Here is a 25840-nt window from a genome sequence, read left to right on the forward strand (position 1 = left end):
TCCAGTCTGAATGTCTGTTACGGTGGGGTAGAAAGGAACCAGTGTGGGTGGTAAGGTTTGTAGGGATATGCTTGGTGGCTCTCAGCCCGTGGCCACTGACCTGTGGCATTCATTCAGGGAGAACTTTCTGAGCACCTCTTTCTGAGCAACACCCCCCAGCTCCAAGTGGATTCACAGTAAGGAAATGTGTGGGTGTGGACTGGGCGCAGTGGCTCAACACCTGTAATCCCAGCACTTTGGGAGGCTAAGGCGGGTGGATAACCTGAGATCAGGAGTTCAAGACGAGCCCTGACCAACATGGAGAAACACCCATCTCTACTAAAAATAGAAAATTAGCCAGGCGTGGTAGCGCATGCCTGTAATTCCAGCTACTCCGGAGGCTGCGACAGGAGAATCGCTTGAACCTGGGAGGCAGAGGTTGCGGTGAACTGAGATCCCGCCATTGCACCCTAGCCTGGGCAACAGAGTGAAACTCCGTCTCAAAAAAAAAGGCCAATGTGTTGGCTGCAGGCCTGGCACCTTCAAGGTTAGCCAATATGGCAACTCTTCAGGGCCATCAAGGGTCCAGGTTCCTTAGGTTTCGCCACACTGCCCTCCACAGTGTCGACCTCTGCCTAAGCCGAGTTCTTTTCTGGCAGTAGTGTGGCAGTGGAGCAGATGAGGCCAGATGCTTCCTCATTTACATCCAGCACAGGAGAGAGCAGGAACCAGTAGGCTTCCATGGCCCACCCACAGGAGCAAGAAGCCTTTTCCCGGATGCCATCATGTTTCAGTGGCCCAAACTCAGCCTCACATGCCCATTCCTTAGTCAGTGTGGCAAGGGAGACTGTCATGGTTTTACACCAGTCAGAGTGGAGTTTGCTATTCCACCAAGGCGGTGGAGAGAGAGGGTAAAACCCAACAAGATGTGAGCAGGAAGCGGAGAATTGAGTGCTAGTTAGGCCACCAACAACGTCCCTACCACAGCTGAAGCAGGAAGCTTGGCCTGCAGGATACAGATGAATAAATATGCTGTGGTACCTACTTCACGTTGTTCCCAGACTGGTCTGAGAGAATCAGGGAATAATCTGCAATTTACTGTGGGGAGGTTGAGGTCCACGCAGGGGAGAAGGGAGGGCAAGTTTCCCTGAGGAAGTGACCTATGAACTGAGCCATAAAGAAGGAGAGTGAACACGGCCAACATTCTTGTATACCCAGCACCTCTCTGTTGGATGAAAGTCCCTTCCCCCTCACATATGGCTCTTGTCCAACTGCCAAACTAAGGCGGACGCATAACCCCAGCTTAGCCAGTCAAGTGCCAATCTGTCTAGTCACTAGGATTAGTCCTAGAAGCAGGCACGTGACCCAAGCTGGGTCACTCGAGGCCCTCCATTGCTCTGTGGATGTTGAGAGGAGAGCTTCACTTCTTTTTGGACCATAAGCTATACGCTATAAGCTCAGACTACCCCAGTGACTTGCTCTCCTCCCATGGAGAAAGAATAAAGCCAGCTCAGAAAAGCAGAGCCAGGAGATGGAGAAGCGCTGGATCCAGCTCTGCCTGAAGCCACTGGATCCTCCCTTAGACTTCCCACATATATCAGCCCACAAAGACTTCTCTTGGCTTAAACTAGTTTGCATTGGAGTGTTGTGATTTGTAACTAAAAAAGGCCTATTACAAGTGGATTTTGGCAAAAACAAAGCTGAAGTAGGATCCTGAAAGAGAGGACAGCATGAGGCCCTGCCTCCCACTAGGTGCTGGGCCAAGCTGCTGCAATTTCTCAGTGACTCATTGTCCCCAGGTTGCTCACAGCCTTCTCAGAGAGAAAAGACACCCACACAGGCAATGATGAGAAACCAACTATAATCATAACAATAATGCAATTAAGTGCTCAGTAAATGTTAGGTATGTACCAGGCACTGTTCTGAGCTCATTCAACTACCTAATATTCTCAGCTACCATAACATCCCAGTCACAGATGAGGAAACTGAGGCTTAGAAGGTTACATACCTTGCTTCGTCAAGCAATTGAGTGGTTGAGCCACAATTCAAACTCAGGCCATTTGGCTTGCAGAGAGAGCCTCTTCATTACAACTCACTGCGGCCCCACTCCCATTACAGTCCATGTGAATGGTACTCCCTATACTTGGGCAGTGCCCAACCTGTGCGGCCATACATGGCAGCTCTGCTTGAAGACCCACTCCCCTTAACCACTCACTTCCATGTTCACTGGGCCACAGCATAAGTATGGTGGGCGTTGTTAGTAGAGAGTTCCAAGAACAGAGACAGTTTTGCGGAGGAGGTGGGATAAGAGCTGACGTCCCAAAATTGGATAGAATTGTGAAAGAAGGAAGACAGATATAAATAGAAGGAAGAACCCTAGAAGACCAACTGGGCCTGGTTCACCAGGGAAGAAACTTAACTTTCAAGGATCAGTTGTGAACACTCTAGCTGTTCTCTGTTGCATACCTACTGTCTGCCTGGCACAATGCCAGGCCCTTTACCCACCCCTCCTATCTGATGCTCACCCTGTACCTTGAAGGGGATTTGTAATATTCCAACCTGCAGACGACACAGAGGCTCAAAGAGACACTGTGTCTCGCTGAGGCCATGCAGCCTTGGTGCAGGAATAGTTGCTGTCCCCAGGTAGCACCATCCCTGGCAGAGTTCTTACAGTCGTATCAGTGTCTGCTGAGCCAAAAGATGCCTCCTCTATGAGCGTGGAAGAAGCTGGGTTGTCATGAGGAGGGTAGATTAGTTCTAATACCGCAAGTCTCCAAATTTAACTCAAAACAATTCTGATTCCTTATCACTAGTTTGGAGGCAAAGTCTTTTGTGTCTTGGCCCTAGAAAGCATCTGTCTTGCACAACATGGTCTCCCCAGAGTTCCAAATACCTTACAGCTGACTTTCAGCAACACCAGGGTAAGTGAGAACAGAGAGGGTGAGCTCTGACCCACAGTGGGTCCCCAGCCCCTGTCTGCTCCTGAGTACTCTGGGCACCGAGTACTCTGGGTCCCAGTTGGCTCCTGCTGAAAGAAAGTGATGGCTGGAATTTTGTGGAAATGTGGCCAGGGAGTGAATTTCTCTTTTGGCCTGGGGCTCAGTGGAGAGCACCAAGCCCAGTGGACTGTAACTCACTCATTCAGGTATCAATTAACTCCCCATTTCTTCTCTTCACCTACCTATTTACCCCATTCACTTATTCACTCCATCTACACACCTCCATTTCCTCATTATACTTTTGTTCCCTCACTCAGTGACCCTGTCACAATGGCTGAGAGCTATGGAAGTGACTAAGGCTCCAGAGATGGGGACACAGCTAGACAGACAAAACACTAGGCCACAAGAGAAACAAGAAGACTGTACAAAGTTGGCAGGGACCTGGGGCAGAGAAAGACTTCGCAATGCTTACAGGGTCAGGAAAGGCTTCAGGGAGAGTGTAGAAAGGAATTTGCTGGACAGAGGATAACATTCCAGACAAAAGGAGCAAGGCACAGAGGTGTGAACAGCTGGCCTGCTTAGAGAGAAGTGAGAACTACAGTGTGACTGCAGCCCTGGGTGTTTGGAGGGGAAAGGAAAGGATGAGTAATGACGCTAGAAAGTAGGCTGAAGACTAGGCTGGGCAAGACTTTGAATGGCACGTTAAGGAGCATGGACTTTATTCTCCAGGTCAATGGTGCTCCAAGTGTGGTCCCTGGACTGGCAGCATCAGCATCACTTGGGAACTTGATAAAAATGCAAAGTCTCAGGCCACAGACCCATTGAATCAAAAGCTCTGGGTATATGGACTGGTGCGGTGGCTCACACTTATAATTCCAGCACTTTGGGAGGCCAAGGAGGGGTGATCATCTGAAGTCAGGAGTTCAAGACCAGCCTGGCCAATATGGTGAAACCCCATCTCTACTAAAAATACAAAAATTAGCCAGACATAGTGGCATACACCTGTAATCCAGCTGCTTGGGAGGCTCTGGCAGGAGAATTGCTTGAACCTGGAAGGCAGAGGTTGCAGTGAGTAGAGATCACACCACTGTGCTCCAGCCTGGGCAATAGATTGATCTCTGTCTCAAAACAAAACAAAACAAACAAAAAAAAAAACAAAGAAACCTCTGGGTGTGGGGCCTAGCCACTCTATTTTAACATGCCTCCTAGGGGATTCCTAGTGCATATTAAAGTTTGAGAATCACATTCTGAGGTAACAGGGAGCCATGAGTGGTTTGTGAGCAGACCAGGGCCATAATAGCACTCTGAATCAGAAAGCACTCTCAGAGCAGCTTGGAGGCTGGACTGATGAGAGGGAGTGAGAGTGAAGTCAGTGCAAAGAAATACAAGTGAGATGGGGAATGTGGCAGACTGGTAGATGTCCTCCAAAATCTATTTCAGCAATATCTCATGTTACTGGAATCATAGGTTGAAAATATTCTCCATACCTTTGATAATAAATGGAGTTTAATTTTCACGTAGTGATTATCACAACCTTTAATCAAAAGGTCAAGACATATCATTCTTTGGTGCTCATTGTTGTTTTTCGAGACAGGGTCTCACTCTGTTGCCCAGGCTGGAGTGCAGTGGCACAATCTAAATCACTGCAACCTCCACCTCCAAGATTCAAGTGATTCTCCTGCCTCAGCCTCCCAAGTAGTTGGGGTTACAGGCATGTGCCAACATGCCCGGCTAATTTTTGTATTTTTAGTAGAGACAGGGTCTCACCATGTTGGCCAGGTTGGTCTCGAACTCGTGGGCTCAAGTGATCCACATGCCTCGGCCTCTGGAAGTGCTGGGATTATAGGCGTGAGCCCAGCCTCCCCACCAAAAAAATTATTCAGAAATCTTGGAGCATATAGCCTTATCCTAATTTAGGATTACTTCTCTGAAATTGATTCCCAGAAGAGGAATCTCTGAGTCAAAAGGCCTCGACATTATTTAAGCCTTTGATGCATACTGCCAAATTGCTTTCCAAAAGATGTTTAGCAAATCATTTTTCCACCAGAACGTGGGACTACTCGTTCCTCACATCAACATAAGCCTTCAGTGTTACCAGCTTTTTAAACTTCAAATTTGAAAGGCTACAAATTATCTTTTACTTTGTACTTTTTTTTTTTATTACTAGTGAGATACAAAATGTCCTGTGTTTATTGTGTTTTATCTGCATCCTTTGACTGTTTATTGGGTTCTTACTGTTCGTTTTCAGTTCTGTGTGCTGTTTATAGAATAAAAATATTAAGCCCATTGTCTATAAAATATTTCCCTAGTCTGAAGTTTGCCTTTCATTGTTGGCTACCATTTCAGAGTAGGGCAGGGTTTTCACTTTTGGAAAAAAAAGTTACAAAAAGTAACAAAAGTTAAAGTTTCTTTTGTTTTTGTTTTTGTTTTTGTTTTTGTTTGACACAGGCTGGCTCTGTCGCCCAGTCTGGAATGCAGTGGTGCGAACTCTGCTCACTGCAGCCTCTGCCTCCCCGATATAAGCAATTCTGTTTCAGCCTTCCCAGTAGCTGGAACTACAGGCGTGTGCCACCACACCCGGCTAATTTTGTATTTTTAGTAGAAATGTGGTTTTGCTATGTTGCCCAGGCTGATGTAGAACTCCTGACCTCAGGCGATTCACCCGCCTCGCCTCGGCCACCCAAAGTGCTGGGATTCAGGCCTCAGCTACTGCACCCAGCCAAAGAATTTTTAAAAATAAACCTGTCTGGTCAGACAGGGTGGCTCGCCCCTGTAATTCCAGCACTTTGGGAGGCCGACGTGGGCAAATTGCCTGAGCTCAAGAGTTCGTGATCATCCTGGACAACACAGAGAAACCCTGTCTCTATTAAAATACAAAAAATTAGCCGGGAGTGGCAGCGCATGCCTGTAATTCCAGCTACTCAGGAGGCTGAGGCAGAAGAATCGCTTGAACCCCAGAGGCAGAGGCTGCAGTGAGCTGAGATCGCACCACTGCACTCCAGCCTGGGTGACAGAGTGAGACTCCGTCTCAAAAAATAAATAGGCTGGGAGCAGTGGCTCACACCTGTAATCCCAGCTGTTTGGGAGGCTGAGGCAGGCAGATCATGAGGTCAAGGGATTGAGACCATCCTGGCCAACATGATGAAAACCCATCTCTGCTAAAAATACAAAAATTAGTGGGGCGTGGTAGCACATGCCTGTAATCCCAGCTACTAGGGAGGCTGAGGCAGGAAAAATGCTTGAACCCTGGAGGTGGAGGTTGTAGTGAGCTGAGATCAGGCCACTGCACTCCAGCCTGGCGACAGATTGAGACTCTATCTCAAAAAATAAATAAATAAAATAAACCTGTCTATTTCCTTGTGATTTCTTCCATTTTCTCTAATCTTAGTTAAATACTCACTCTTTCAACAGCTTCTTTTCTGTCAGGTTCAAGAATTGATGAGGGTCAGGCACACTGGCTCACACCTATAATCCCAGCACTCTGGGAGGCTGAAGCAGGAGGGTCACTTGAGTCCAGAGTTCCAGAGGAGTCTGGGCAACAGAGGGAGACTCAATCTCTACAATAAATTAAAAAATAAAAAAAAAATTAGCCAGGCATGGTAGTGCACATCTGTAGCCCCAACTACTCAGGAGGCTGAGGTGGGACAATCACTCGAGTCCAGGAAGTCAAGGCTACAGTAAGCCAAGCCACTGCACTCCAGCCTGGGTGACAGAATTGATGGAGACGTCTGCGCTGTTTTGTCCTACATTTTGTTAAACAAAAAAGAAAGATTATCCCTGTTTTCCCTGTGAACATTTGACTTTCCTTGACTCACCATTTTTTTTGTTTTTTTGTTTTTTGAGATGAAGTCTCCCTGTGTTGCCCAGGCTAAAGTACAATGGTGCAATCTTTGCTCACTGCAACCTCCGTCTCCCAGGTTCAAGCGATTCTCCTGCCTCAGTCCCCTGAGTAGCTGGGACTACAGGTGCACGTCACCATGCCCAGCTAATTTTTGTATTTTTAGTACAAATGGGGTTTCACCATGTTGTCCAGGCTGGTCTCAAACTCCTAACCTCAGATGATCTGCCTGCCTCAGCCTCCCAAAGTGCTAGGATTACAGGCGTGAGCCACTGTGCCAGGCCCTTGACTCACTTTTTGATTAGTACCTTGAAATGTGCTCACTGGGACTGGGGGCTGCAGAAGGATGTATATGTATATGCGTCCAAAAAAATCTGGAAGAATTGTACTAAAAATGTGAACACTGGCAATCTCTGGTTGGTGGGAGCCTGGCTGAGAGGGATGTGTTAATCTTGTCTCCCTGGCACCCCTAATTCCTTTGGACAAGATACCTCTTCCATTCCTCATGGCTGCCCATTACAGTACACTTGTTCAATATAGCACCCTAATTCTCCTGGCAACAGTTTTGGAGGCCAAGGGGTGAACATGTCACCATATCACTCAAACAGAGCCAGAGTCCTTCCCTGAGTCTGAGATAGGAAATTGGGAGGACGCTTTCCTTCTACTGTGTTTAATTAGAAAGCTGGGACTGCCTCACTCCATGTTTCCTGCCAAGTAGAAGATCACTCTGCAGAGAAAAAGAGGCCAACATGTGAAGAGAAATCAAGACAAGGGCTGGGGGGTGGTGGCTCACACCTGTAATCCCAGCACTTTGGGAGGCCAAGGCAGGTGGATCATGAGGTCAAGAGATCGAGACCATCCTGGTCAACATGGTGAAACCATATCTCTACTAAAAAAAATACACAAAATTAGCTGGGCATGGTGGCGCGTGCCTGTAATCCCAGCTACTCAGGAGGCTGAGGCAGGAGAATTGCCTGAACCCAGGAGGCAGAGGTTGCAGTGAGCCGAGATCGCGCCATTGCACTCCAGCCTGGGTAACAAGAGTGAAACTCCGTCTAAAAAAAAAAAAAGGAAAAAGAAAAAAAATCAAGACAAGGAGAGAGGAGAGAAGACAGAGAAAGCAAATTCTAAGAGTACTACATCTCCAGTTCCAGTTTCCAAGCCCTGATCCCTGGTGTTTTTCCTGCAATTTTGTGCAGCTATTGTGAACTATAGATTCCTCTTGGATGAAGCTGGTTTAGATTGGGATTCTGTCACTTAGGAAGTGAAAAAAAATCTCATCAGGTAGTCTGTGTTTTTTTTTAATATGTTATGCAATTTTCCTGCCATGACCATGTATCACTTGTTCAGTAGAAATACAAAGTAAAGATAATGTGTTTGTTAAAGAAAGCATGAGTGCACTCAGAAATGCTCAAAAGCAGGAAAAATATAGAGCACACCATAGAAGTTGTACAAGTTGGCTGGGCTTCGTGGCTCACGCCTGTAATCTTAGCACTTTGGGAGGCTGAGGCCAGTGGATGACCTGAGGTTGGGAGTTCAAGACCAGCCTGACCAATATGGTGAAGCCCCATCTCTACTAAAAATACAAAAATTAGTTGGGCGTGCTGGTTCACGCCTGTAGTCCCAGCTATTTGGGAAGCTGAGGCAGGAGAATGATTTGAACCCAGGAGGTAGAGGTTGCAGTGAGGTGAGATGGCACCATTGCACTTCAGCCTGGGTGACAGAGTGAGACTCTTTCAAAAAGAAGAAGAAGAGAAGAAGTTGTACAAGCCTCGGAAGGACAAAGGCCACCTTATCACCCAGGGAGTGCTGTCATCAAGATAAACAGGAATTTGTGGTAAAAAGAACCCCCAGTTCAGTGGGTGTGCTTGGTGGGTATAGCAGAGAGTCGGGGCTCAGCCCTGAGCAGGAGATTGATTTTTTCCATAAACTAAGAAATCTGAGATACTGAGATTTGGAAGAGGGATCCCTTAACCCCCACTTCCTGGCCAAATCGAGTTCTCTCTCTGAGCCTCAGTGTAGCTCTCATGTTTTGAATAGTGTTCTAGGCACTTCATATCATTATCTCATAGAATTCTCAGAACTCTGAGTCAATCATCAATATTCCCATGTTCCCAAGTAAGAAATTGAGGTTCAGAGAGGTAAAGCGTGACCAGGATCAGTTAGACTGCAAAGCCTTTCCAGGACCCTCAGCTGTTTTCCTCTCTCATCTGTTTTAAGATGGCCATAATAAATTGGCCAGGTGCAGTAGCTTATGCCTGTAATTCCAGCACTATGGGAAGTTGATTGGGGAGGATTGCTTGAGCCCAGGAGGTTGAGACCAGCCTGGCAATATAGTGAGACCCTCATCTCTACAAAAAATAAAAAAGTTAGCTAGGTGTGGTGACACTCACCTGTAGTCCCATCTACGTGGGAGGCTGAGGTAGGAGGATGACTTGAGCCCAGGAGCTTGAGGTTGCAGTGAGCAGTGATCATGCCACTGCACTGCAGCCTGGGTGACAGAGCAAGACCTTGTCTAAAAAATAAAATAAAATAAAAATAAATGAGTTGGGGATAAGCACTGTTCTCTCCCCATCACCAGCTGGAAAATGCAGGAATTCAGGAGTAGGGAGTGAGTGGCACTTGGAAGTCATTGAAGATAGAGTGGGGTCCCAAGCACCGTGCCTCCTCTGGCTGCCCCCAGTCCAGCCCCGTCCCCAATTCCTGTGAGTTGCTCCCTGTGCTCCCTCCTTCCACCCGGCACCAGATTTCTTCCGAAGGAAGGCCTTGCACAAGCCGACCTTTGGCCCCTTGCCTTCTGTCCTAGTTGCGGGCTCTGGCCCCCACCTCCCCTAACCTGGCTCCCAGCCATCGAACCCTGGAGCCCAGCCAGTCACGTAATTCCTCGGTCCTTTTTGGCCTGCTTCCTTCAGGATCCCGATTTAACTTCCCCCTCCCCACTTCCCTCTGCCCCAGGACCTCTGGGCACCACTACCCACTCTGAGGAGCAAGCGTCTGGGGCTGAAGCCTCAGCTCCGTCTTGCAGAGGGACCTGGGCCTCTGTTTTCCCACCTGCCAAATGGGGCCCCCACCCTACGGCAGCCTCAACTCTCTTCATTGCCTACTCTTTCCAGGTCCTTCCCCACTCCTCTGGTCCCCAAACCCCACCAGCCCCGCTTCTCCCTGCAGTTCTAAGGGCCTGTTTCCCTTCAGGGCACAGCGGGGTTGGGGAGAGCGGAAGGGCGACAGAGCCCTAAGAGAGGTTTCAGAATTGGTCTGAAAGAAAACCACCAGGCCGCAGGACGAGTTTGGCCGGCCTCTAGCCTCAGACAGACTGGGTTGGAATCCTGCTTTGCTTCCGACCACCTGCTGATTTGAAAATCATCTCTCTGGGCCTCAGTTGTCCCCGCTGTGAAATGGATCGCTGCTGAAGACCAAGGGCGGGAAGTGTCTAGCAGGAGATCTCTGACCAGAACCAGAGAGGTGGCCTCCAGCCGCGCCCCTTCCCCAGCCCGGGAGCGGCGCCTCGTCTCCCAATCCCGGGTCCCTCCGCCGCAGACTCCTCCTCCACTGACATCAGAGCCGCAGGCGGGCGGAGAGAGCCGGCCGAGCGAGCTGAGCTGGCGGAGCCGAGCGGAGCCTCAGCCCCAGCGAGAGAACGGGCGGGCGGCCCAGGCGCTCAGCGGTGCGGACCGCGGCCGGAGCTCAGCGCCAGCCACCGCGGGCCTCCCAGCCAGCCCCGCGGCGGGGCAGCTGCAGGTACAGCCTAGCCCCCCACTCCTGCACCCCTGGGCGCTGCGGAGGAGCGGCGGGAGCCCTCAGTCTCTGGGTATCCTTCCCTAAGGAGTGGCTACTGGGCACTCTCCCGGGCGGGCTGAACCCTGAGGGGCAGGGCTGGGCCTTTCTCCCCTCCCTCTGCCCCAGGCCCAGCAAGTGCCAGGTGGGCCCATGGGACACTGAGTGGGTAATAGAGGAGGGGGCCTGAGTGAGTGCCTTCAGCTGGCCTGACAGTTGAAGGGCGTGGGCATTTGGAGGTATCCATGGGGGGGGGGTGCTTGCGGAGTGTACTAATGTCTTAAGACAGTCGTGTGGGTCAGACATGGGTGGGGGATCTGGGAATGCGAGTGTTTTTTTATTAGAGCGGTATCCACGTGTTGTGTGTGCTGGTATTTGACTCTAAGGGTCTCAAGTCAGAGTTAGGAGGGGGTATAGAACTGTGTACTGAGGATATTTGGAGTTAGGTGTGTACGGAGTTGGGGTTTGGTTTGGAATATTGGAGCTTCCAGGGGATGGGGTAGAGGAGCTGGAGGGTGTAGGGCATGTCTGGTATATGAGGGGGTGTGTGTCTGGGTGTCATTTTGCACAGGTGTGGGTGGATGTGTGTTTTGGGGTAGAAGAGGGAGCTGGGTGAGGGAGGTCTGGATAGACAGCCAGGTGTTCGAGTGTAAGGCTGTCTGGAGCAGTGTGTGGTGTAGACACGTGTGCTGATGTCTGGGAGTATATGTGTGGTCATGGGATCTGGATACAAGGTGTACTGTATCTAGGAGGCAGGTGTTTGAGTTCAGGGCTATGGAGGGAGCTTGGTGTGGGTGTCTGCTACAGGGATGTTTGAGGATCTGTGAGGGTTATATTTGCTAGGCCTCCAGGTCTGTCTCTACATCTTACACTCAAGTCTCCTTTCCTAGAAGTTTCTGCCCCTGGAATGAGTGGCCAGGGTCCCCTGGGAACAAGATCCTTTTCCAGGAGTTGAATCTCACACCAGAGGCTCTAGTCAGGACACCTGCTCCTCATTCTCCCTTAGAGGAAAAAAGAGAAGGAAAGTGCTCTCCCTGAGGTCACAAAGCATGCTGGGCTGTTTTGGCCTCATCCTCTGCGGATGGATTGAGAGGCTGTGTTCTCTGAATGGGGCCCATTCTGGCTTCATATTGGAAGGATCAGCTGAGGGCATTCCATGGCCTTTACCCTCAGCAAGCTTAGCTGGGGGCCATAGGCCAGGTGTCATTTGGGCCTCTGGACCCAGCCTCTACCCAACTCCAACCTCAGTCTCCCCATTCTTCATCTGATAAATGGGAGAGAACTCGCACCCTCTCCTGTTGGATAAGACAGATCTCAGCAGGGGAAGGGCCAGGCTGGATAGGATGAGATGGGGCCAGTAAGGGACAGAGTGGGTAGGACCATTTCTCAGGCTCCCGGGACCCAGATGGGGAGTCAGGAGGGAGAGGTCTGGGGAGCTCCAGCTGTGGCTGTTGTTGCTGTGGTAACAGTGCAGAAAGAGCTATTTTAAAATGTGGCTGAGATATTGCTGGAAGCCCAGGCTCCTGGAAACCTGATTTCCAAGAGGTCAGGGGGTGGGAGGGGGGGCGCGGAGGAGGAGGGCGAGGAGACACCCCAGCAATCTCCAGGGTGGGGTGGAGACATCACTAGTTCTAGGGACAAGGGGATCCTCCAAGCTTCTACTAGCTGCTCTTGGGGTTTATCTGTTGTACTGCCAGAGGTCGGGCTATCCCTGGGTGCTTGGATTTGGAGAGGGGGAAAACTGGGAAGTGAACTAGAATAAATGAATGAATGAATGCATGACTTTGTTAAATAAAGAATTTTGCTGTCACCATGAAAGGTTTTTCTCTAGGCATGAGAATTTGCCAAATGTTGAATAAACAAATATGTTTGTTGAATGATTTTGTCAAGTGGATGAATCTAGGATGAATAAATGCAGGTTGGATGACTGAATGGAGCCTGCAGCAAATTTCCAGACAGAAGACTGGGCTCCACTGAATCTCCTTCTTCCATTCTCCTTGCAGGAGCCCTGGCTGTGGCCGGGGGGCAGTGGGCCATGCCGGGGGCAGTGGAAGGCCCCAGGTGGAAGCAGGCGGAGGACATTAGGGACATTTACGACTTCAGAGATGTTCTGGGCACGTGAGTCCAGGGCAGGGCAGGATCGGGTGCTGGATGGCTGGGGGAGGCTGAGTCTAGGGTGGTGCTTCCTCTGGTCAATGCTTCCTGTTTCCCACAGCCTAGGCTCTGTGGCAGCACTGCCTAGGGTCTAAACTGTCCCCAGCTTTTCACTTCTGGATGACAATGGGTGGGACATGGGTTGCTCTTCCAATAGCCCTGGGTCCTTGAAGAAAAAGAAGTTGGGAGAATGGAGGTGCCAGTCAGTCCATCTAACTTGCTGCCAAGAGCTGGGTGTTGTGGCCTAGGTTTGGGAACTGAGGCTGGGGATGGCTCTGTTCTTGGTACTGTGAATGCAGAAATAACTCAGACCTGGTCTCTGCCCTTCAAGTTGATCCCAGACATGTGCAGGAGACAGACCCACAGAAAATGACTACAGGGTGTGTGCTGTGCTCCAGTTAAGGTTGGGATTGAGGGCTTTGTGGAGCCCAGAGAGAGCTGTGCCTTCTGCCTGAGGGAAAACTTCCTGGAGAATGGGGCACTGGAGCTGGGGAATGAAGGATGGGAAGGTATGCACTTGTCAGAGAAGAAGGGCATTACAGCCAGAAGGAATACCATAAACAAAGGCCTATAGAGGCATGCTTCATGTGAAAAGAGGTAGAGAGTGGTGGAGCTTAAAATCAGAGGCTCACCGGGCGCGATGGCTCACGCCTATAATCCCAGAACTTTGGGAGGCTGAGGTGGGCGGATCATGAGGTCAGGATATCGAAACCATCCTGGCTAACACATTGAAACCCTGTCTCTACTAAGAATACAAAATCTAGCCAGGCATGGCGATGTGTGCCTGTAGTCCCAGCTACTTAGGAAGCTGAGACAGGAGAATCACTTGAACCTGGTAGGTAGAGGTTGCAATGAGACAAGATCGGGCCACTGCACTCCAGCCTGGGTGACAGAGCAAGACTCTATCTCAAAATAAGTAAATAAGTAAATAAATAAATAATAAAATAACATCAGAGGCTGGGGGGAGAGTGGAAAAGGAGGCTGGAGATGAAAGTGAGACAGCTTGTGTAGCATCTTGGAAGCCAGGCCACGGAGGCTAGATATTGTCCCATAGGCCACAGGGAGACATTTAAGACTTTTTGGCAGGTGTGCAATTCAGAATAGTCACTCTGGCCACAGCTTGGAGGGTAAATTGGAGGACAGGACTGGAAACCAGTGATGACTTTACTACAGTAACTACCCCTAAGGATTGAAATTTCACCATGAGAGATGCTTTTCTTTGACTTGACTTCTTAGTCTCCCAGAGAAACAAACAGATGTGGAAAGAATACCCTAGAAAATCCACCTTAATCAGTTAACTCTAGTTAAATGAGTTTGTTCCTTTTTAAGAGTTTGTTCTAAAGCGCTGCTTTTTTTTTTTTTTTTTTTTGAGACGGAGTCTTGCTCTGTCTCCCAGGCTAGAGTGCAGTGGCATGATCTCAGCTCATTGCAACCTCTGCCTCCTGGGTTCAAGCAATTCTCCACCGCACCTGGCTAATTTTAGTATTTTTAGTAGAGACAGGGTTTCACCATATTGACCAGGCTGGGCTTGAACTTCTGACCTTGTGAACCACCTGCCTCAGCCTCCCAAAATGCTGGGATTACAGGTGTGAGCCACCATGCCCAGCCAGTACTGCTTCTTAAAGTTCGGTGAGCATACAAATCACCTGAGGATTTTGTTAAACTGTGGATTCTGATTTAGTAAATCTGGGACAAGGCCTAAGGTTTTGCATTTTTCTTTTCTTTTCTTGAAACAGGATCCGAAATAGTAGAGATTTTGCATTTCTAAAAAAGTTCCCAGGTGATACTGAGGGTTCTTTAATGTTCTGGGTGTTAAATTAGCCAATGACTCAAATTAGCAAAAAAAGGGATGAATCAACTGCACACATAGTCAAAAAGCTGACTCGGGTAGACTTCAGGCATGGCTGGATCTAGAGGCCCACATAATGTTATCAGGAAATGTCTTTGACTATTTCTCAGGTTGGACTTCCTCTGTGTTGATTTCATTCCCAAGCAGGCTCTCCCCAGGTGGTGGAAAAGATGATCGCCATTAGCTCCAGGCTTACGTGGTACCAGCTCAGCAGGAGCCCCATTCTCAAAGTGCCAAGTAACCTGGCTTACATTCACGTGACCAATTACTGTGGTTAGGGGAGAGACTACTTTGACTGACCAGGCCTGGGTCATGTGACCACCTCTGGAACCAGGGGATGGTTGGGCGACTGGGGAGGGTCATCCACATCCTTGATCCAGCAGTGGTCACAGAACCCATAGGGCATGGAGGAGAGGCTGGAGGGAAGCTGGGGTTCCAGTTCTTCACCTTGTGAATCCCCTCTCCCCATAGGGGGGCCTTCTCAGAGGTGATCCTGGCAGAAGATAAGAGGACACAGAAGCTGGTGGCCATCAAATGCATCGCCAAGAAGGCCCTGGAGGGCAAGGAAGGCAGCATGGAGAATGAGATTGCTGTCCTGCACAAGTGCGTGGGCCACAGCTTTTCCCTGCCCCAAGTTGACCCTGTCTTGGCCCTCCCATCCTCCTCCTTCCCTGCTTTGGAAAAGTCATTTAAACTCTCTAAGCCTCAAACTGCTCATTTATAAAATGGGGATCGCAATTTCCACTTGGCAGGATTGTGGGGAATATCAGAGGTCCTTTATTTCAAGGACCTGGCACACAGCTAACTTGACAGATGTGATGGAGATGCCAGTGCTTAGTAACAGGGGTTTCACTGTTCAATCAGGTGTAAAGATCCATCCTGAACGTGGCTTGAACCCACATATCTCAGTTGGTTTTGTCTCTGGACTGACTCAAGTTCCCCTCACATATTGAAGCCACTCAGCAAGTTTAAAAATGCCTGTCTGCTGACCCCCGTGACTAAGTCCACAACCAACTGGTCTATGAATTGCTCATGCTGATATGAAACCTCCTGTCTTCACTGGAAAACTTACAGAGAATCACTTCCAATCTCTCCCCTGAGCTTCCAACCACCCTGGGCAGATTTTTTTTTTTTTTTTGAGTTAGAGTCTCACTCTGTTCCCCTGGCTGGAGCGCGGTGGCACAATCTTGGTTTACTGCAACCAACCTCTGCCTCTTGTGTTCAAGCAATTCTCCTGCCTCAACCTGAATAGTAGCTGGAATTACAGGCACCTGCCACCATGCCTGGCTAATTTTCATATTTTTTATTTTTTTTTTTGAGACAGAGTTTCACTCTTGTTACCCAGGCTGGAGTGCAATGGCGCGATCTCGGCTCACCGCAACCTCCGCCTCCTGGGTTCAGGCAATTCTCCTGTCTCAGCCTCCTGAGTAGCTGGGATTACAGGCACGCGCCACCATGCCCAGCTAATTTTTTGTATTTTTAGTAGAGACCGGGTTTCACCATATTGACCAGGATGGTCTCGATCTCTTGACCTCGTGATCCACCTGCCTCGGCCTCCCAAAGTGCTGGGATTACAGGTTTGAGCCATCGCGCCCGGCCTAATTTTCATATTTTTAATAGAGATGGGTTTTCGCTGTTGGCCCGGCTGGTCTCGGACTCCTGACTTCAGGTGATCCTCTCACCTTGGCCTCCCAAAGTGCTGGGATTACAGGCATGAGCCACCACTCCCAGTCCCTGGACAGAGCATTTCTAATGAGACCCAGAGAGGACAAGGGACTTGTATACAGTCACATGACAAGTCTGTGGCACAGCTGAGCCTTCCTCATCATCAAGATCAATTACTGCCTGACCAGCTTGGAGAAACCCCATCTCCACTAAAAATACAAAATTAGCCAGGCATGGTGGCATATGCCTGTAATCCCAGCTACTCAGGAGGCTGAGGCAGGAGAATCATTTGAATCCAGAAGGCAGAGGTTGCAGTGAGCCAAGATTGCACCATTCATTGCACTCTAGCCTGGGCAACAAGAGCGAGACTCCATCTCCAAAAAAAAAAAAAAAAAGAGCAATTACCATTATTGGTTCACTTATGAATATTTACTCTGTACCAGGCACTGCCAAGCACCTTACCTGCATTATCTCACATGATCCTCACTCCAACACTTTGAGGGAAGTACTACCACTGGCTTTATTTTATAGGTAAACTGAGGCTCAGAGAGGTTACATTAAATCTAGCACCTATCCTGTACCAGGTGCTGGAGAAACACTGACCATCAAGACAAAGCCTCTGGATTCAGGGAGCTTATGTCAGGTGGGGGAGGCTGATAAATGTGTAAACGTAGAACTCCCACCCCCCTTGTTTTTGAGACAGAGTCTCACTCTGTCGCCTAGGTTGGAGTTTAGTGGTGTGATCTCAGCTCACTGCAACCTCCGCCTCCCGGGTTCAGGCACTTCTCCTGCCTCAGCCTCCCGAGTAGCTGGGATTACAGGTGCCCATCACTACGCCCAACTACTTTTTCTGTATTTTTAGTAGAGACAGGGTTTCACCATGTTGGCCAGGTTGGTCTCCAACTCCTGACCTCATGATTCGCCCACCTCAGCCTCCCAAAGTGCTGAGATTACAGGCATGAGCCACTGCGAGATAGAGTTTCACTCTGTTGCCCAGGCTGGAGTGCAATGATGCGAATTTGGCTCACTTCAACCTCTGTTTCCTAGGTTCAAGCAATTCTCCTGCCTCAGCCTCCCCAGTAGCTGGGATTATAGGCATGTGCCACCATGCCTGGCTAATTTTTGTATTTTTAGTACAGACGAGGTTTCACCATGTTGGCCAGGCTGGTCTGGAGCTCCTGACCTCAAGTGATCCTCCTGCCTTGGCCTCCCAAAGTGCTGTGATTACAGGTGTGAGCCACCGCTTGACCAGAAAACTCTTTTTTTTTTTTTTTTGAGGCGGAGTTTCACTCTTGTTACCCAGGCTGGAGTGCAATGGCGTGATCTCGGCTCACCGCAACCTCCGCCTCCTGGGTTCAAGCAATTCTCCTGCCTCAGCCTCCTGAGTAGCTGGGATTACAGGCATGCGCCACCATGCCCAGCTAATGTTTTGTATTTTTAGTAGAGATGGGGTTTCACTATGTTGACCAGGATGGTCTCGATCTCTTGACCTTGTGATCCACCCGCCTCGGCCTCCCAAAGTGCTGGGGTTACAGGCTTGAGCCACAGCGCCTGGCCCAGAAAACTCTTAAGAGGCATGTATCAGGCTGGTCGCAGTGGCTCACGTCTGTAATCCCAGCACTTTGGGAGGGCAAGGCAGGAGGATTGTTTGAGCCCAGGAATTTGACACTGACCTGGGCAACATGATGAAACCCTGTCTCTACCAAAAAATACAAAAATTAGCTAGGCATGGTGGTACGTGCCTGTAGACCCAGCTACTCAGGGGGCGCTGAGGTGGGAGCATCACCTGAGCCCAGGAGGTAAAGATTTTAGTGAGCTGTGATTGTGCCACTGTACTCCAGCCTAGGTGACAGAGTGAGACCCTGCCTCAGAAAAAAAAAAAAAGTTATATATCATCTGAGCACAGTGGTGAGCCTGCTGGTACCAGCTACTTGACAGAAGAGGATCACTTGAGCCCAGCAGTTCGAGGTTGTAGAGCCACTGCACTCCAGCCTAGACAACACAGGAGACTTCCATCGATTGAAAAAAAAAAAAAAAAGTCATATTATTGATCATTGTCATGAAGTGAAAAGTCCTGCACCCAAATAGCAAAATGTGACAGAGGCAGGATTTGGCCCCAGGTCTGTGTGTGCCAGAGCCCAGTGTCTTTCCCTCTGCTCTCTCGCCTTCCAAGAAGTGATAATGAAGCATGGTAAGCCAGCTTTTCCCTTTGGGGCCTAGATCCTTGGTTTGTCCTACTCAGGTTTGCAGGCAGCGTGTGTGTGTTGAAAGGGGTGCGGTGCGAGCTGTCCTGAGCTCTAAACCACTTTTAATTTTTGAGGCAGAGTCCCACTCTGTCGCCCAGGCTGGAGTGCAATGGCACCATCTCAGCTCACTGCAACCTCCACCTCACGAGTTCAAGCCATTCTCCTGCCTCAGCCTCCCAAGTAGCTGGGATTACAGGTGCATGCCACCACATCCAGCTCATTTTTGTATTTTTAGTAGAGACAGGGTTTCGTCATGTTGGTCAGGCTGGTCTCAAACTCCTGACCTCGTGATCTGCCCTCCTTGGCCTTCCAAAGTGCTGAGATTACAGGCATGAGCCACCACGCCCGACCCATTTTTTTTTTTTTTTAAGGGTATCACTCTGTTGTCCAGGCTGGAGTATGGAGTACAGTGGCTATTCACAGGTGCAATCATAACAGATTGCAGCATCAAACTGCTGGGCCCAAGTGATTCTCCTGCCTCAGCCTCCCAAGTTCCCAAGTAGCTTGGACTACAGGTGCACATCACTATGCCTGGCTAAACCACCTCATTTCTCCTTTCAGGATCAAGCACCCCAACATTGTAGCCCTGGATGACATCTATGAGAGTGGGGGCCACCTTTACCTCATCATGCAGCTGTGAGTGGCCCCACCTCTGCACCGCCCCCCTCCCCACCCCTGACACACCTCTCCCTGCTGTCTCAGCCCTCTTGGCCAGACTGCCCTATCCCCTGTTGCAGGGTGTCGGGTGGGGAGCTGTTTGATCGTATTGTGGAAAAAGGCTTCTACACAGAGCGGGACGCCAGCCGCCTCATCTTCCAGGTGCTGGATGCTGTGAAGTACCTGCATGACCTGGGCATTGTACACCGGGATCTCAAGGTGAGGCTCGATGGGGTGTGGTGGGCTGGGGTACCCAGAGGTGTGGCCTTTGCAAACCCCAAACTGTCTCACCTTGGACAACTTTCACCCCCTCACTGAGCCTTGGATTTCCATCTTGTAATCCTTAAACTGCCTCCCCGCTTTCTAGTCCAGATACTCAAAAGGAACACAAAAGTGAATTGTGCTAGTATTTTATCCAAATAAAATTTTATGTCTTTTTCTAATTAAAAAAACAAAAACAAAAAACTCACCAGGCATGGTGGCTTATACCTGTAATCCCAGCACTTCAGGAGGCAAGACAGGTGGATCACTTAAGGTGAGGAGTTCGAGACCAGCCTGGCCAACATGGTGAAACCCCCAATTCTACCAAAAATACAAAAATTGGCCAGGTGTGGTGGCAGGTCCCTGTAATCCAAGCTACTTGGGAGGCTGAGGCAGGAGAATCACTTGAATCTGGGAGGCAGAGGTTGCAGTGAGCGAAGATTGAATCATTGCAGTCCAGCCTAGGTGACAGAGTGAGACTCCGTCTCAAAAAAAATTGTATTCCCCTTTTGTAGAAAACTTCGATGGGACAGCAAAGCATAAAGAAAAAAGCCAGAGGCTGGGCACGGTGGCTCATGCCTGTAATTCCAGCACTTCGGGAGGCCAAGGCAGGGGGATCACGAGGCTGAGGCAGGAGAATCGCTTGAACCCAGGAGGCAGAGGTTGCAGTGAGCCAAGATTGCACCACTGCACTCCAGCCTGGGCAACAGAGCAAGATTCAGTTTCAAGAAGAAAAAGAAAAAGGCCAGAAATCCCTGAAATCCTACTCCTCAGAAATAGCGATGGGGCTCACATTTAGCAGTCCATCTCAATCCAGTCTAGAACGGCACTGGGGCTTGAATTCTGGCCCTGCTACTATGGGTTCTTGGGCAAGTCACTTTGCCTCTGAAGGCGTCAGTTTCTTTATCTGTAAAATGGGATTATTCAGACTGGCTTGGCAGAGATGTGGTGAGGATGACATGAAATCAAGCACTAATCCAGGGTCTGGCATACAGTAGGCACTCAAAAATTTCTTTAGGGCTTTACAGTGCACACCTGAGGTTTATAGAAAGTTCTCTCTCACACTCTCTTGGCCCTTGTCCTTCCTGGAATTTTTGGGCATCTTGAGAACTTCCTTGATTTTCCTATGGCAGCCATGAAGCCACAGTGGCTTTTGGTGGGTCCATTATTTCTCAGAAGGTGCTTGAAGAGGCAGAAGGTTCTACTGGCCTCTAACCATCTCTGATTGCCCCTTCCCTTCCCTCCTGCCCTCCAAGCCAGAGAATCTGCTGTACTACAGCCTGGATGAAGACTCCAAAATCATGATCTCCGACTTTGGCCTCTCCAAGATGGAGGACCCAGGCAGTGTGCTCTCCACCGCCTGTGGAACTCCGGGATACGTGGGTGCGGAGGGCCCTGGGCTGGGGCTGTGGTGGTGGTGGGTGGGGGGAACCAGGAGGTGAATGGCAGAGATTTGTCCACACCATGTCCTCTTCCCTCCATAGCCCCTGAGGTCCTGGCCCAGAAGCCCTACAGCAAGGCTGTGGATTGCTGGTCCATAGGTGTCATTGCCTACATCCTGTAAGTGGGGCTTGGCCATGGTAGGCTGTGGCTCCAGAGTTGTCCTCTCGCGCCTGCTTTCCTCTCTTCCTCTCTTTGCTATTCCTTCCTTCCTCCCTCCTTCCCCTTCTTTCCCTTTCTTTCTTCCTTCTACCAATCAATTACTAATATTACTTCATTCAGTAGATACTATATTTTAGGCACTGTGCCAAGCACTGGGGACTTAGCAGAGAACAAACCAGACAAAGTGCCTGCCCTCAGGGAGCTTTCTTTCTAGTAGGAAAGACAGCCAATCAAGAAGTAAATAAATCTACAAAATAATGTCAGGAGATAAAAATAAATGCTGTGTAGTGACACATGGCTATGACATACATACATACATACATACATACATATATACTGTGGAGAGAAACCAAGCAGGGATAGGGAGATGGGGGTGATGCCATTTCAGTAGGGAGCTCAGGGAAGGGCTTGCTGTGGAGGTGATGTCTCAGTGGTGAGGGAGCCAGACATTCAAGGTGTGGGGAAAGAGTGTTGTAGGCAGAGGCAATGGCAAGTGCAAAGGCCCTGAGGAGGGCAAGATGGCAATACATTCAAGGAACAGGAAGGACAATGTAGCTTGAAGGGGAGTGAGCAGGCAGGCAGGGCTGTGTAGAGTTTCCATGGGGAACTCCTTCCTGTGTGTCCTGCCTGACTCCTGGGACTGCCCCAGCGCTCCACCCTGCAGCCAATTGGTGCACCTGAAAGTGGAAACGAGGATGAGTTTCTCCCTGCCCAGGCTCTGCGGTTACCCCCCCTTCTATGACGAGAATGATGCCAAACTCTTTGAACAGATTTTGAAGGCCGAGTACGAGTTTGACTCTCCTTACTGGGACGACATCTCTGACTCTGGTATTTGGGGCTTTTTCCTTTTCCCCGGGCCCTGCCTCTGGTTCTTCCCTCACCTGCTTTGGGGGTGGTCTCCCTCCTGCCTTCCTTCTGTCCGATTCTCCAGTGCCACACTACGAGCTGTCTTTGAAACCAGACACCCCACCCTGGGCGCTTCCCTCTGCTTGGCTCCTAGAGTGAGAAACTTTAGGCATTCATTTGTTCAATCTTCAAACAGTCTATTAGAAACTTTTCCCCTACTGACTTCTAATGCCTAAAACACCACCATAAACATTATCATCCCTCCTTTTGTGCCCCCTATTAAGAAGCAAACCTGTGAAGCTACTATCAATTGTTTATGCATGCGTATAAATTCACTGAGATTACTCAAGAACAAGGTTTTTTTTTATTTTTATTTTTTATTTTATTTATTTTATTTTTTGAGACAAAGTGTCGCTCTGTTGCCCAGGCTGGAGTGCAGTGACACGATCTTGGCTCACTGCAACCTCCACCTCCTGGGTTCAAGCATTTCTCCGCCTGTCTCCAAGTAGCTGGGACTTCAGGTGCACGCCACCACACCTGGCTAATTTTTGTATTTTTAGTAGAGATGGAGTTTTACCATATTGGTCAGGCTGGTCTCAAACTCCTGATCTCAGGAGATCCACCTGCCTTGGTCTCTCCACTGTGCCTGGCCAAGAACAAATTTTTCTTAAGAGAGAAAGGAAAGAGCTGGAAGGCTTGGGGTGGGGTGGGAGGGTTTGAAGAAGAGCACAGGTAGGGTGGGGTAGGGCATGTCTTGTTTTGATGCCAGGCCAGACCTGAGGGAGTGGGTATGATCTTGACAGGCACTACCATGCCATCACTGTCTTTGCTTTTGTCTTGGGGGTTTAGCCAAAGATTTCATCAGGCACTTGATGGAGAAGGACCCAGAGAAAAGATTCACCTGTGAGCAGGCCTTGCAGCACCCATGGTGAGAATTCACACAAGCTGTGAGCTGGGTGGGATATGGGGCCCCCAGGTCTGCCTCTGCCCTCACAGGCCACCCATCACAACCTCATTCTAGGATTGCAGGTGACACGGCTCTAGATAAGAATATCCACCAGTCGGTGAGTGAGCAGATCAAGAAGAACTTTGCTAAGAGCAAGTGGAAGGTGAGTCCATATCCCTAGTTCTGGCCCCAGCCTCCCCAGGACTCCACCCCATCCCTACCCGTGCTCAGCTTGCACAGCACCTAGCACCAAGCTAGTCATACAGTAACTGCCTAGGGATCCTTACTGAAGAACTTCATTCATTCGGCAAACACTCCCAGTATCTTCCCTTTTCCAGAGAGGTTCCCTCACCTCCAAGTCTTGAGGGAGAAGCTATAATTCTTCAGGAGGCATCTAATTCAGCCTATGGGGTCCGGGAATGATCATAAATGTGGTGATGACCTGACAGAGCTGTCAGTGAAGTAGGAATGTGGAATAATGTCTGCAGCCATTCAGGGACGTGCCAGTGCTAAGCCTGGCCAGACAGGAGGGCCTGAGGGGACTGAGAGGCAGGAGCCCAGGTTGGAGAGGCAGATAGGGGCCAGGCCTCTTAGGGCCTCAGATGCCACGGAGGAGCACCAACTTGATCCTGAGGGCACCGAGGAGCCCCAACAGAACCTTAGGCAAGAATCTGCTGCATAGAAACAGCTCTCAGGGCTGGGCAAGGTGGCTCATGCCTATAATCCCAGCAGTTTGGGAGGCCGAGGTGGGCAGATCACCTGAGGTCAGGAGCTTGAGACCAGCCTGGCCAACACGGTGAAACTCTGTCTTTACTAAAAATACAAAAATTAGCCACACATGGTTGTACGTGCCTGTAATCCCAGCTGCTCGGGAGGCTGAGGCAGAATTACTTGAACCTGGAAGGTGGTGGTTGCAGTGAGCCGAGATTGTACCACTGCACTCCAGCCTGGGTGACAAAGTGAGACTCCCTCTCAAAAAACAGAAAGAGCTCTCACGATGCAGAGAATGGCATGGAGTAAAGACTGGGTGACCCATTAGGAGGCTGTGAAAGAGATACAGGCAGAAGTTAAAGGTTTGGATCACAGTAGTAGCAGCAAGGGTGGAGAACAACGGTTGATCCAGGGGTCATTTAGGAGGTGGAACTAAGACGTGATGATGGAATGGACGTTTGGGGAAAGAGATGTCAAGGGCTGGCCCAAGCTTGTGGTTGTGAACAGAGTGGGCAGTGGTACCATGACTGAGATGGTAATCACAAGGACAGAAACATGTCTTGGAGGCATGGTTTTAGTTTTAGACATGGTGAATTTGAGGGGTGTGTGGGACAGCTAGGTGGACGTGTTGACTAGACACACACACACACACCTGGGCAAGTTACTTCAGCTTTCTGTGCCTCAGTTTGTTTCTTTAAAAATGGTGATATTAATTAGCTGAGTGTGGTGGTGCGTGTCTGTAATCTCAGCTACACAGGAGGCTGAGGCAGGAGAACTGCTTGAACCTGGGAGGTAGAGGTTGCACTGAGCAGAGATCATGCCACTGCACGCCAGCCTGGGCAACAGAGTGAGACTATGTCTCAAAAAAAAAAAAAAAGAAAAAAGAAAAAGGAAATGGTGATATTAATAATACATACCTCAAAGACTTGTGAAGATTAAGTGAATTACTATGTAAAGTGCTTAGAGCAGTAGCTGACATACAGTGCTATATTGTGTTTGCTATTACATATTAATATGAGTTATGTATCTTTTTTTATATATACATATATTTAACATATGTGCATGTGTGTATAAATATATAATAAAGCCTTGTAGTGGTTTTTGAGGGGCTTTTGGGGAATCAATAAAATAACATCTGAATGAAAATAACAGAACAATTGCAAGAATCCCACTGTGCCCCTGCCCCATGACTTCTGACTCTCTCAAAAGTCCCTTCTTCCCTCTGCCTACAGCAAGCCTTCAATGCCACGGCTGTGGTGCGGCACATGAGGAAGCTGCAGCTGGGCACCAGCCAGGAGGGGCAGGGGCAGACGGCAAGCCACGGGGAGCTGCTAACACCAGCGGCTGGGGGTGAGGAACAGGCTCTGCAGAAGGGCATGGGTGGTTCACGAAGAGGCACCTGGGCTGGAGGGGAGGGCCTGCCCCTGTGGCCAGCTCTGTTCTCTCTTCCCATGCAGGGCCAGCAGCTGGCTGCTGCTGTCGAGACTGCTGCGTGGAGCCGGGCCCAGAACTGTCCCCCACACTGCCCCGCCAGCTCTAGGGCCCTGGACCGCGGGTCAGGATCCCCTATGTGGGAGGGCTTGAGGGCAGCCTGTTCCCCTTCCCTCCCAAAACTGGGAGTTTCTCTGCCCTGTCCTCTCCTCACCCACTTCCCCAGCATTCCTCACTGCATTTTCCATACAAATGTTTCTATTTTATTGGTCCTTCTTGTAATAAAGGGAAGAAGATAAAACCATCGTTGGCTCTGTTTCCCCAAATAGCCACCACCCCACCATGTACAAACTGACTGCTTGATTTGGGGGTACCTGGCCCTTGAGGTAGTTGCAGGGAGGCCCCTCCCCACCATGAGACTGGGTAGGGATGGGGAGACAGAAGTAGGGAATGGAGAGGAAGGTGCTTGGGGAATTCCTTTGTCCAGGGCGCACCATCTAGTCTTCTGGCCTTTTGGAACCTTTTCTGCGCTTTGCTGGTGCCTCCTGAGCACGGCGGGATTGACGCAGGTCAGCACTGAACAGCACCTGTAGGAGGGTGGAGTCTGCATAGGGAGGAGGGTACACTGCGGTGGGGGCTGGTGGGACTAGTGACAGTGTTGGGAGGTGGAAGAGTCCATGGAGAACAGGGCCAAAGGCAACGAGAGTCCACTGGAGTTGGGACGGCTGGCTGGAGAGTCCTTTAGGGCCACCTGGGGTGGTGGTGGTGGAAGAGTCCACTGGGTTAGGGCTGGAGGAGAAGTCCTATGGGGTCTGGGCTGGAGAAGAGGAAACCCAAGTATACTCACTGCTTGTGCCCAGCCAGCATAAGGTCCCCACAGGTTCCGGAAAAAGTTTCCTAAATCAGAAGTGATGAGACTGTTATCTGACCCCTTCTGTGACC

General features: G+C 49.8%; 2 protein-coding genes and 1 long non-coding RNA gene across 7 annotated transcripts in view; 1 reads left to right on the plus strand and 2 right to left on the minus strand.

The window, feature by feature from the left end:
- Positions 1-25840, minus strand: part of OGG1 (8-oxoguanine DNA glycosylase) — a 37239-nt gene that overhangs the window by 4061 nt on the left and 7338 nt on the right. The window contains exons 6-7 of one of the 4 annotated variants that reach the window (XM_074404816.1): positions 25746-25795; positions 22168-25502 (exon numbers count right to left, since the gene is read on the minus strand). In XM_074404816.1, the coding sequence (XP_074260917.1) occupies positions 25131-25502; positions 25746-25795 (422 nt within the window). In that variant the 3' untranslated portion in view covers positions 22168-25130. Of the gene's footprint in view, positions 1-22167; positions 25796-25840 lie in introns of those variants that run through there. The other 3 variants (XM_003927093.4, XM_039478807.2, XM_010337818.3) reach the window with 3 other exon arrangements.
- LOC141585427 (uncharacterized) lies at positions 68-10281 on the minus strand. The gene is made up of 3 exons (XR_012518886.1): positions 10102-10281; positions 9150-9271; positions 68-6475 (listed from the first exon to the last, which is right to left on the minus strand). It is a non-coding gene; the product is annotated as an uncharacterized LOC141585427 (long non-coding RNA).
- On the plus strand, positions 10344-25202 carry CAMK1 (calcium/calmodulin dependent protein kinase I). Of its 2 annotated transcripts, XM_003927092.4 has the most exons (12): positions 10344-10494; positions 12534-12648; positions 15005-15136; positions 19006-19080; positions 19182-19320; positions 20619-20745; positions 20847-20922; positions 21680-21792; positions 22660-22738; positions 22832-22919; positions 24700-24817; positions 24925-25202. In XM_003927092.4, the coding sequence occupies exons 2-12, from the start codon at positions 12566-12568 to the stop codon at positions 25005-25007; spliced, it is 1113 nt and encodes a 370-aa protein (XP_003927141.1). In that variant the 5' UTR covers positions 10344-10494; positions 12534-12565; the 3' UTR covers positions 25008-25202. The 2 variants fall into 2 exon arrangements, with proteins under 2 accessions (XP_003927141.1, XP_074260918.1); XM_074404817.1 differs by lacking the exons at positions 10344-10494; positions 12534-12648 and having other exon boundaries at positions 15047-15136; positions 19160-19320.

This window comes from Saimiri boliviensis, chromosome 8 (genome assembly GCF_048565385.1).
Source record: "Saimiri boliviensis isolate mSaiBol1 chromosome 8, mSaiBol1.pri, whole genome shotgun sequence".
Classification (NCBI taxonomy): domain Eukaryota; kingdom Metazoa; phylum Chordata; class Mammalia; order Primates; family Cebidae; genus Saimiri; species Saimiri boliviensis.

What these genes read in the sequence shown, in the direction of transcription:
- CAMK1 (XM_003927092.4), top strand. Translation starts at nt 12,566, where the DNA reads ATGCCGGGGGCAGTGGAAGGCCCCAGGTGGAAGCAGGCGGAGGACATT. An exon ending in CTTTACCTCATCATGCAGCT is followed by an intron (nt 19,081 to 19,181) that starts GTGAGTGGCCCC and finishes CCCCTGTTGCAG; the next exon opens with GGTGTCGGGTGGGGAGCTGT. An exon ending in CAGGCCTTGCAGCACCCATG is followed by an intron (nt 22,739 to 22,831) that starts GTGAGAATTCAC and finishes ACCTCATTCTAG; the next exon opens with GATTGCAGGTGACACGGCTC.